The following is a 12,758-nucleotide window of genomic DNA, read 5'->3' as shown; positions in this document are numbered from 1 at the left end:
GTACTTGATTTTTGGTTTTGATATTGAATAATCTAGTTGGGACACTTTTTGGTTTTGGCATTGAATTATTTAGCTCGGACATTTTTTGTTTTGACATTTCTGCTATTTGAACTGATTAAGTTTTTGACTTCATTGATGAATATAATAGGATGGCCGAGTGGGTAGAGTGGCGGACTGCAGCCAAGCAGATACGAAGTTCGATTCCTGGGTGTGGTAAAAAAATTATATACTTATAAAATTATTATTAATATATATACTTAAAACAAATGGAATAATATATATAATTTCAGATCAAAAAAATAAAAATGAATCCCGGACGTGTCCCAGACATATCCCCCACGTGTCCCGGACATGTCCGGTACATGTCCGGGACATGTCCGGTACATGTCCGGGACATGTCCGGTACATGTCCGGGACATGTCCGGTACATGTCCGGGACACGTCCGCGACATGTCCGGGACATGTCCGGTACATATCCGGTACATGTCTGGGACACGTCCGGGACATGTTCGGGACACGTCCGGGACATGTCCGGGACATGTCCGGGACACGTTCGGGACATGTCCGGCACATGTTCAGGACATGTCCGGTACATGTCCGATACACGTCCGGGACATGTCCGGGACACGTCCGGGACATGTCCGGGACACGTGCATGTCCAGTACATGTCCGGGACATGTCCGTTACATGTCCGGACTTGTCCGGGACACGTCCGGGACATGTCCTGGACACGTCCGAGACATGTCCGGGACACGTCCGGGACATGTCCGGGACACTTCCGGGACATGTCCGGGACACGTCCGGGACATGTCCGGGACATGTCCGGGATATGTCCGGGACACGTCCGGGACATGTCCAAAACATGCCCGGTACATGTCCGGACACGTCCGGGACATGTCCGGACACGTCCGGGACATGTCCGGTACATGTCCGGGACATGTCCGTTACATGTCCGGGACTTGTCCGGAACATGTCCGGTACATGTCCGGACACGTCCGGGACATGTCCGGTACATGTCCGGTACATGTCCGGGACATGTCCGTTACATGTACGGGACTTGTCCGGGACATGTCCGGGACTTGTCCGGGACTTGTCCGGTACATGTCCGGGACATGTCCGTTACATGTCGCGGACTTGTCCGGGAAACGTCCTGGACATGTCCATGACACGACCGGGACATGTCCGGTACATGTCCGGACACGTCCGAGACATGTCCGGTACGTGTCCGGACACGTCCGGGACATGTATGGGACTTTTCCGGGATATGTCCGAGTTACGTCCGGTACATGTCCGGGACATGTCCGGTACATGTCCGGTACATGTCCGGACACGTCCGGGACATGTCCGGGACATGTCCGGACATTTCCGGTACAAGTCCGGGACACGTCCGGGACATGTCCGGTACATGTCCGGGACACGTCCGGGACATGTCCGGTACATGTCCGGGACACGTCCGGGACACGTCCGGGACATGTCCGGCACATGTTCGGACATGTCCGGTACATGTCCGGGACATGTCCGGTACATGTCCGAAAACGTCCGGGACATGTCCGGGACATGTCCGGTACATGTCCGGACACGTCCAGGACATGTCCGGTACATGTCCGGGACATGTCCGGTACATGTCCGGGACACGTCCGGTACATGTCTGGGACACGTCCGGGACATGTCCGGGACACATCTGGGACATGTCCGGAACCTGTCCGAGACAAGTCCGGTACATGTCCGAGACATGTCCGGTACGTGTCCGGACACGTCCGGGACATGTATGGGACTTTTCCGGGATATGTCCGAGTTACGTCCGGTACATGTCCGGGACATGTCCGGTACATGTCCGGTACATGTCCGGACACGTCCGGGACATGTCCGGGACATGTCCGGACATTTCCGGTACAAGTCCGGGACACGTCCGGGACATGTCCGGTACATGTCCGGGACACGTCCGGGACATGTCCGGTACATGTCCGGGACACGTCCGGGACACGTCCGGGACATGTCCGGCACATGTTCGGACATGTCCGGTACATGTCCGGGACATGTCCGGTACATGTCCGAAAACGTCCGGGACATGTCCGGGACATGTCCGGTACATGTCCGGACACGTCCAGGACATGTCCGGTACATGTCCGGGACATGTCCGGTACATGTCCGGGACACGTCCGGGACATGTCTGGGACACGTCCGGGACATGTCCGGGACACATCTGGGACATGTCCGGAACCTGTCCGAGACAAGTCCGGTACATGTCCGAGACAAGTCCGGTACATGTCCGGTATATGTCCGGTACATGTCCGGGACATGTCCGGGACACGTCCGGGACATGTCCGGGACACGTTCGGGACATGTCCGCGACACGTCCGGTACATGTCCGGGACATGTCCGGTACATGTCCGGGAAACGTCCGGGACATGTCCGGGACATGTCCGGGACACGTCCGGGTCATGTCCGGGACACGTCCGGGTCATGTCCGGGACACGTCCGGGACATTTCTTGAACACGTCCGGGAAATGTCCGGGACACTTCCGGGACATGTCCGGGACACGTCCGGGATATGTCCGGGACATGTCCGGGATATGTCCGGGACACGTCCGGGACATGTCCATGACACTACCGGGACGTGTCCGGGACACTACCGGGACGTGTCTGGGACACGTCCGGGACATGTCCAGGACACTTCTGGGACGTGTCCGTGACACGTCCGGGACACGTCCGGGACATGTCCGGGACATGTGAGGGACATGTCCGGTATATTTCGGGGACATGTCCGGGACACGTCCGGGACATATCCGGGACACGTCCGTGACATGTCCGGGACACGTCCGGGATATGTCCGACACGTCCGGGACAAGTCCGGGATATGTCTGGTACATGTACGGGACATGTCCGTGACACGTAAGGGACATGTCCGGGACACGTCTGGGACATGTCCGGGACACGTCCGGGACATGTCCGGGACACGTCCGGGACATGTCCGGGACACGTCCGGGATATGTCCGGGACACGTCCGGGACACGTCCGGGACACGTCCGGGACATGTGAGGGACATGTCCGGTATATGTCGGGGACATGTCCGGGACACGTCCGGGACATATCCGGGAAACGTCCGTGACATGTCCGGGACACGTCCGGGATATGTCCGAAACATGTCCGGGACATGTCCGGGACATGTCCGGGACACGTAAGGGACATGTCCGGGACACGTCCGGGACATGTCCGGGACACGTCCGGGACATGTCCCCGACATATACCGGACATGTCCCTCACATGTCCGGAACACGTCCGGGACATGTCCGGGACACGTCCGGGACATGTCCGGGACACGTCCGGGACACGTCCGGGACATGTCCGGGACACGTCCGTGACATGTCCGGGACACGTCCGGGACATGTCCGGGACACGTCCGGGACATGTCCGGGACATGTGAGGGACATGTCCGGTATATGTCGGGGACATGTCCGGGACATGTCCGGGGCACGTCCGGGACATATCCGGGACACGTCCGGGATATGTCCGAAACATGTCCGGGACATGTCCGGGATATGTCCGGTACATGTCCGGGACACGTCCGGGACATGTCCGGTACATGTCCGGGACACGTCCGGGACATGTCCGGTACATGTCCGGGACACGTCCGGGACATGTCCGGGATAGTCCGGGACACGTCCGGGACATGTCCGGGACATGATTTTGGAATGTATGTTGAACGTGCTGACCAACTTAAGCAGAACGAATGAACGAAAATTCGTTGATTTTGACATTTCTTTCACATGAGAGTTTTTAATTTGTCGCCAATGAAGTTTTAATTTGAGACCGTTCACCAAAAGAATCAAAACAAGAATGATCTTTGAGGTTGGTTAAGAACTCGCGAACATTTTGTTCGTTGGGAATGTGGATTGTGTGGAACCCGAATTCAGTCTGACAGTTGGTACCAACTAGAATTGTTTTCGTGACGAATAAATTTGTTTTCTCAAATTTATTAACATTTTATATTAAAAAGTGAATGAATGCATCATAAAATCAAATATGAACTATATTTGTATTGATTTGTTGAGAATTTGTGAGGAAATAGGGCTTGAAACGTGTATAAAATCTTTTCATCATTCGTCGTTCGTTGGGCGTGCTCATGTGAATAGTGCCTTAGTGCCTGGCTACACAGTGATTTTGCAATCGATTGAAAAATCACATGCGGTGGCTACATCACACTGTTGTGCCCAATCACGTTCCACTTTTACATTTTCTTAGGAACAAACGTCAAAAAGAGGAAAAATTTAGCAATGGAACTGTACTGCCCTCAGAAAATTCAGTTCCCTTCGTGAGTATCTTCCCTCTTCACACCTCATCCCTCTTGCCTACAAACTCACTGCTTAGGCGATTGAAAAATAACCGTGTAGCCAGGCACTTAGAATAAATCCTAAAAACTATCAAACATAAATTCTGTTTCCAGCTTAAGTTTCAATTTTGTTTCAATTTAGTGCTGAATGCACTTCCAGCTGATGGCAAAGTTCAGCTGTGCTAGTGCTAGTGAAAGAAATAGCACAACAAAGAGCTGATGTCGAATTCCTTTCAATTTTTTGAATCGCCTCAAAAAATCGAATTTTTGGTGTTAAAAAGGAACATGAAAACAGACCGAATTCTTTTTGCGATTGTATGTGTGTCATTTGACAACAATTTTTACACGAACGTCAAGCTGAAACCAAAACAATTTCTGCAATATAAAACCAGAGATTCCTTTGATCAATAATTTTATTTATTTTCTTCGGTAATATAGATTTATTTTAATCAGAATCAAAGGGAAATTGCAGTTATTATTAAGATCTGAGTGAAGATGAAGTAGAAGGTTATTATTTTGGCCGTATGCTGTGGTTTTACAGAGAAAAAATTTTCTGACGACAATTACGAGAAGAAAAGTCACAGTAATTTGACTTTTTCACAAGAACTATGCCAGGAAAAAATATATTTTGATCGCACATTGTTTTTTTTTTATTTATTTCATATTTTTCCGCAATAAAAATACGATATTCAATTAAAATTTACTCTTTATTTGAAGTTGGTGTTCTCAAATAAACAAACAATACGAAGAAAACTTTCAGCTTGACGTTTGAGAAATGTCAAATGTTCCAAGTGTGTGTGCAAATCCGTGTAAATCTCTCAAAAAAGAGGGATTAAAAAAAATTCGAATTCTGCTTCGTTTGAGGCGAATTTTTTTTCTATGGAACATGATTTTCAGAAAAAATTCGCTTCGAGATCGCCGAAAATTCGATTTTTCAATTGAAAGGAATTCGACATGAGACGTACACAAATAATAAGTACCACTTATGTTTTTGTTCTTGTTTTAATACCATATTTATTTTAATTTCTATTACGTACTTAAACTGATTAATTTTCTTAAAGAAACTATTAAAATCAGCATCGTTCCAATATGGGTCGTTACACTGAAAACGATATATTCAAGTTTCTTGAACTTTACAAGAGAAGTGAATGTTTGTGGCGCTCCAACCACAAGTATTACCGAATAAAATCCAAAAGAAACGAAGCTTATATGCGCATAAGAGATGCTATGGGTTTATCCAGCATACTAGAAGTCAAACAAAAGATTAAATCCTTCCGCGACACATACGCTTCCGAGAGAACAAAAGTCAGAAGATCTGCAATGACAGCAAGACATGCTTATGAGGTCTACAAACCGAAATTACGTTGGTACAATTTAGCTGATTCATTCTTAAATAATCCCGAAGGAATTCTAAGAGTAAATTGTGCGGTAAGACTTTTACACTGCCGGTCAATAGAATAGGTTCACCTTATAAACGATATAGCTACATACCTAGAATTAAATTTTACACTTACAAAAACCGAAGGAAACCACTTTTTAATGATTTATGTACTATATTCAAAGATATCTGACTTATTTATTTAAAAAAAGCGGTCTCAAAACTATTAAAACAATAAATTTATACAATTTATTGCAATGCTCCCAAAAAAAACCTTTTTTCATCGATCAATAGAATAGGTTCACTTGTCTTATTTGGGAAAATAAACCAAAACGACTCAATTGTTAATGTAAAATAGTTTCTATCGATAAGATTGATTTTATTTTACTCCATTTATATTGAAAAAAAACCCTTTTATTTAACAACTATCTCAAAAACTCCATTAGGATTCGGTTAGAAAAACTTTTTCATATAATTTAAGTTTGCTTTCTTCAGGCCAACAATTATACCATTTACCAAAAAAAGACTTCTTCCCCGTATGAAAATTATAAGGTTAGCTGGAGAAGTAATAGAAACACAGAAGGAGACTAAATATCTAGGTATCACACTAGACAATAAACTCCTCTGGAACAAAGACTTTGAAATAATCACTGATAAAGCTACGAAATCCTTAATGATATGCAAAACATTAGCAAGCATTTCATTGGGCTGCAAACCATACATCCTACGATGGATGTACACTAGACTGATTCAAAAAATTTTTTTTTTTCTTTTGTTCAAAGCATTGTTGAAAATATTGTTGGAAATGACGAAAAAAAAATACTGTAAAAGTTTCAACCCTTAAAGTTAACATTTAGTACCGCCGCATCGCAAATTTCTATTTCCCATACGATTTGTATGGGAAAGATTGTGTATTTGTGTTTAGAATTTTTTATCTTTTTAATGGGTCATCAAAAAGGCTAGACTTAATCATTTTCTTGTATAAAATTGAACGCTCTACAAAATTGCATTCATGAAATTAAAAAAAAACGGACGCGAAAAACTAATTAAAATAATTTTTAGTTGAAAAAATGAATAATTCGAATTTATTGAAGAAATCTAAAATGGTAGTATTAGGGGTTTGAGAGTTATATAAAATTATCTGTGAAACCAAAACACAACATGGAATACAAATATTCGAAAATTTTGCCAAATTTTTTGAAAAAACCTAATAATTTCGTCAAAAAATCGGAAAAAAATGAGAAAAAATTACTTTTTATATATTAAAGTTAAATAACTTCGAAACGCGGGGGTAAATCAAAAAAATTAATAAGATCTTTTTTGTAGAGCGGACAATTTTATAAAAGAAAATGATTAAATCTAGCCTTTTTGATGACCCATTAAAAAGATAAAAAATTCTAAACACAAATACACAATCTTTCCCATACAAATCGTATGGGAAATAGAAATTTGCGATGCGGCGGTACTAAATGTTAACTTTAAGGGCTCAAACTTTTACAGTATTTTTTTTTCGTCATTTCCAACAATATTTTCAACAATGCTTTGAACAAAAAAAAATAATTTTTTTTTGAATCAGTCTAATGTACACCATGGAGGTAAGACCTATAATTATCTATGGTGCGGTGGTTTGGCACAAAAGAACCGATCTTGCAACAACTAGGAAATCACTAGATAAAGTGCAAAGACTCGCATGTGTCTGCATCACCGGGGCTATAAGAACATGCCCTACAGCAACAATGGAGGTTATTCTTAACCTTACTCCACTCCAGATAGTTACTGGAAGTGCTGCTAAGGGAGCTATCATGAGATTTGCCAAGGAAGGAACTGGGGCTGGAAAATGCATAGGCAAAAGAGAAAGAGAATTCGTGTCCAGAGCCTCAGAAGAAAACTTCCTTGACTTTCCAAGAGATGTTACAAAATATAACTTTGTGAAAAACTACAATATACAATATATGTATATAGATTGGGTAGGTGAATCTATCAACTAATCAAACAAAAAAATACCATCAAATGGTATACAGGCGGGTCGAGAACAGGGGAAGGTACAGGGGCAGGCGTCTTTGGGCCTAGTACCGAACTATCCGTACCAATGGGTCAATCCCCAAGTATCTTTCAAGCCGAGGTAAATGCCATTGTAAAATGTGCAGAAATAATTAATTAAATCCTACGAAATCAACTCCAAGCTAGTATTAGAGTATAAAGTAAATTTAACGAACTTGGCAAAATAAACAAAGTCACACTCCACCATGGTATAAAAAGACAAGGTATGATCATTAGAGCCGCCATCTTACAAAATGGGGTAATAAGGTTTTGACGTTTAATTTGCCAAAGTCCAAAGCAACAATTTCCAAGACAAATTTGTTTACAACAACAATTTCAATGGGCAGCTGTCAAAACCTTAAGTAGCCATTTTTGAGTTTTGACAGTTCTCGATGCAGAGTTTTTTCTAATGATCATACCTTCTCTTTTTATACCATGACACTCCACTGGGTACCTGGGGACGTTGGTGTCCAGGAGAACGAGGAGGTGGACTCTTTAGCAAAAACGCACCGTATTGCGGAATAGGAGAAAATGCTATTAAAAATAAAATAAAACTAGACGAGGAGAGTAGCAGAAAAAGAAACTGGGCAGAACTACCAAAACTGAGACAAGCGAAAATGCTCCTCGGGAACTACAACCAAGAACGTATCAAATCATGTATCAGTCTAAGTAGGGAGAGCCTCAGGTTAATTACTGGTCTTGTTACGGGCCACTGTAAAATAAGAAGACACCTAAACATTTTGGGCCTAGCAAAGTGCAACATGTAGATTCTGTAATGAAATAGAAGAAACACAGCTTAAAAGGGGGGCACAATAGATCTTTTAGGTCGCATCTTATACCCCAAATAACAAACAATCAATTAATCTTCAGGATTCTTTTATTGGATTTTTCGATTATATTTTATTCAAAAATTATTATCTACACTCATAGAATACACGAACAAAACATTTCCAACCTTTTCCAACCTTTACCAACAACTTAAAGGTCCGCAGAGTAGAAAGACTATTACACTGTTCTGGCGGTGTCAATACCTCTTTATTCTGCGGAAAAGTCTACCTAAACGGTCCGAATAAATCACTGAACTTTGAAAAAGTCATTTTGAGAGTGAGCTTGCATATCAAAATATGGAATATCGACTAATCATTACTTCGACCTAATGACTGCAAAAGCAGTTCGTCCCTTCCTAAATCAAATTATAAATGATTTAAGACTTCAATAATACACAAATTTTATTTAATTCCTCGGAAAGAACACACACGCTGCAATACCTACTCTTTTTTAACTCGTGTGACAATTTTCGAAGTTCAACATTTTTTCGATTCTTTGAGGTTTTAACGGAGTTTCCTATTAAGTTTGCATGCGATGTAGGTTTAGGCACTTCTCATCAATCTTTCTACAGTTCAAAGACTAAGAGTACTTGCAGGGAAAAATTTTTCTTTTAATTTGTATGCTCTTTTTCCCTGGTATCATATTTTTATTATAGAACTGCTAACTAGGTTTTACGATTTTTTATTTCTTCTCGATTTTACACACACATCTAAATTTTGGTCGTTCTACAACTTGATTTTTATTTTTCTTCGAAACTAAAGCTCTTGCACTGTCTCAATTTCCCTTAAAACATGTTTAAATACACCCCACTTTACTCCACCAAAAAATCCGCACTCTAATCTAAGTTATTTTGAACCCAAACTTACTTTGGTGGGTGAACGTATTCTATTGCCCGTTAAAAATAAGCCTTGTTTTTAGAAACATTCCAAAACAGGATATACATTTACCGTTACAACTACCCCTTTCTAATTTATAGTTAGGAAAAAAGACATGCTTTGAAAGTGCATTCTCGAAAGCGTTTTTGTAAAGCTTTTCTTAAGAGAAAAAAGCTATCCCTTTCTGTTTATAAGGTGAAACTATTCTTCTGACCAGCCGGCAGTGTATTTAAATTTGAATCTGATTTGCAATGATTTCAATTATATTTAGTTAACTGTTGAGAATCCTCATGCTCGGCATGCATTCAATACCCAGAATGATGTTCCACCGCATGAATCTGAGGCTGTGTATCCAAACTTACAACAAGCACCTCCAGCGTATAGAATGACAAATGACAATCCGGCTGCGCATCAGCATCAGATACCTCATATTCATGCACCTGAACGCGAACCTCATCATCAACATCCAACACATCTCAGGCAACATCTGCAACCACAGAGACAAATTCCATCTAGATTAATGCAAAGGAATGATTCTGTCTATCCTCCGGAGAGAGCCGAGACAAGTAATATCTCCCAACCTCAATCGGGGGAATTTTATCATTTCGGGATGAATATTGCTATGCAATTGAGCTCTTTGCCCCTTGTGCAAGCTTTAAATGTACAAACCAAAATACAGCAATTGTTGTGCGAGGAACGAATAGCCCATGAACAAAGTCGCTATGAAATCGTTTATGATACAAGTCACTCTGAATTCGGAAGAACAGGTGAAACAAACTTTTTAGTGGATAATCGACAGGGGGAATATCAAGAGGAAAGTATTTCACTTGTATCAACTCCTAGAGGGGATGAGGATATCAAAGAAGAATTTTCAATTGAAGATGGGTCTGAGAATAATATACCATCAGGTGGTTTCTGCTAAAAAAAATAATCTGATCTGGATCACGAGAAAAATAAAACACGGCTTAGATTATATTATCTATAATGTAATTTTAAAATAAAAAAAAAATCTACAAAATAAATTGTGAGTTTAAGGGTTAAAATAGGCCAGTCACCTTAGAAAAAAAAATACATGAATCAGAATAGAAAAAGTTACAGAAAAAAACACGATTGGTTTCACTCATTCTGAAAACCAATAAAACAGTTTGAATCGCTTTCACTCAATTCTGAAATTTTATATTGGTATTGGTGCCTTGGTGATAATCAAATAAAAAATGTTTGCTTTTCCACTTGGAAATTTGGTTTAACGTTTATGTATTTAAATGTTACCGATTTTGAGTGTTGAAATCAAGAAGAGAATTTCTATTCTGGGAAGCGTTGGAAAAATTTCGTTTCGCAATTTATGTAACACCCTGGTTTGAATTGAGAAAGTAAATAGGGAAAAACGCTTATATAAATGAGGCTATGAGAGCAATAGTGGCGTAACCGTTTTTTTTTTTTTTCAAAAATGAGTTTTTCATAAAAACTTGGTCTCTTAATATATCTACTTTATTACAAAAATAGATTTATGTAGCTAGATACACTCAGAACTAGATGGCACTCAAAAAACCCTGTATCTTAAATCACTCGTAGCTCAAAACTTCCTTTTTGTGGCTTACGCCACTATTCTTCTCATAGCCTCAAATAATAATAAGCATAGCTGCGGATGAATATTTGTACGCTTAGTTTTTAAAGTGGCCTAAGTCAGTTTTTACATTGTTGCTAGAAAACACAATTAAATAATTTTATTTTAAAGGTTTAGCGGCATTTCTTTCTTAAAACTATTGAAATATTAATATTCAAGTTTATTTACTTCAATTTTTGCTTTCAAATGATGTTAAATCATTGAATTATAATTCGTTTTATGCTAGGTTTACTTGTTTTTTAGCAGTGACTTAGTTCACTTTTATGATTAAAGGGCCCATTTATTAAGCTTCAATCCAAGCAGTTCAAATATCAGGCTATATTATTCGAGAAGCAAAGAAGACCTTACCCTCGATAACGATTACGTTGAAGAGATGATCTTATTATGACCCACCAAAAACACAAGTAAAAACATGTCTACCAGCTGCGGTAAAACCTTTATAATTTTTATTTCAAATAAAAAAAAAAAAAAAATCATTACAAAATTGTCAAATACTGAATTGTACTTTCATGAAAGAATTATTTAGATAATTAAATGCTTGTAGCTTAGTAAAGTCATTTGGAATTTAGCGATACAAACCAAATGTAAAAGTAACTTTTTCAAAGAAGTCACCATATCCATAGATATATCTTCCAATTAGCGTAAAAACTTTATCATCTATTTCATAAATATTTTCCATGCTTGGACATATGGTACCACTTTTTATTTGCTGGAAATTTTTTTCTACTTCTTTATCAGGTTCAGTATAAGTCAGTTTGATTATTAAATTAATGTAGTCCAAAATCTTTGGTTCATCTTCTTTATATAAAACATTGCCTTTGTAAAATACAGCTTTGCAATGATAACTCGGAACCTGCTCCAAGGATTGTAAGTCATCTTCTTTGTTGTAGAATGTTTTTATGTTATAGGTTCCTTTAAGTTTGAAGTCCTCCACATCGTCTGCGGAAAAGATGTCGTCGATGTTTGAAAACATTTTCTGGAAATTCAATTAAATTTGAAAGTATGTTATATTTTTTTCTAATGGAAGCTACAAAATTTGTATTCAAAATTATTAATTTCGTGATTTAGGCAAAAACATAAATGCATAATGCATCGAGTGTGATCGACTCAATCTAGTATCGGCAGTATCTAATTTGGTTCAATCGAAGGTTTTCAATGGAAAATGCTCGATTGATAGAAAATAGGTTCTGCCACTACTGGATTGTATAGAGTTAACTCGATTTTACACTGTACAAAGTTATAAGCTGGCACCTTAGATAAAGATTTTACAGAATCAATTGGTTTCATTTAATAATCGGCGACGCAAACATTGGATCAACAAAAAAATATTACTCATACATCATAGTGAACCAGTTTTACATTATGGCCTATATGAATCAAAAATACTGAATACTTCTCTTCTAACTTTTTGATTTTTTTTCAAAGATTTTGCTAAAATTAAAAGAAAAAGAAATCAAGAAATTGTTTTTCCTCTGAAGAACGAATTTAATGTTTTTTTAGATAAATTTGTGAGTTGAATTGGTTAATCTAAATTGAACATTGAACGTGCATGCGACCAAAATCTGAACTTTTTTAAATTCGCCAATCTATAAAAAATTTAAAACCGACCGAATTTCAGTGGCCATAACTAACCTTCAACCAACTCTATCTGAGTCATGATTAACATCACAGTTGTTATTGAAA

At 40.2% G+C, this 12,758-nt stretch overlaps 1 protein-coding gene across 1 annotated transcript; it reads left to right on the top strand.

The window, feature by feature from the left end:
- Positions 1-5,291: 5,291 nt before the first annotated feature.
- On the top strand, positions 5,292-10,843 carry LOC129915927 (uncharacterized). The gene is made up of 2 exons (XM_055995635.1): positions 5,292-5,758; positions 9,723-10,843. Exons 1-2 carry the CDS (start codon positions 5,420-5,422, stop codon positions 10,371-10,373), a joined length of 990 nt encoding a protein of 329 aa, XP_055851610.1. The 5' UTR covers positions 5,292-5,419; the 3' UTR covers positions 10,374-10,843.
- The last annotated feature ends 1,915 nt before the right edge of the window (positions 10,844-12,758 follow it).

This window comes from Episyrphus balteatus, chromosome 3 (genome assembly GCF_945859705.1).
Source record: "Episyrphus balteatus chromosome 3, idEpiBalt1.1, whole genome shotgun sequence".
NCBI lineage: Eukaryota > Metazoa > Arthropoda > Insecta > Diptera > Syrphidae > Episyrphus > Episyrphus balteatus.
The sequence above is the reverse complement of the archived record's forward strand: the minus strand, read 5'-3'. Positions and strand labels throughout refer to the sequence as shown.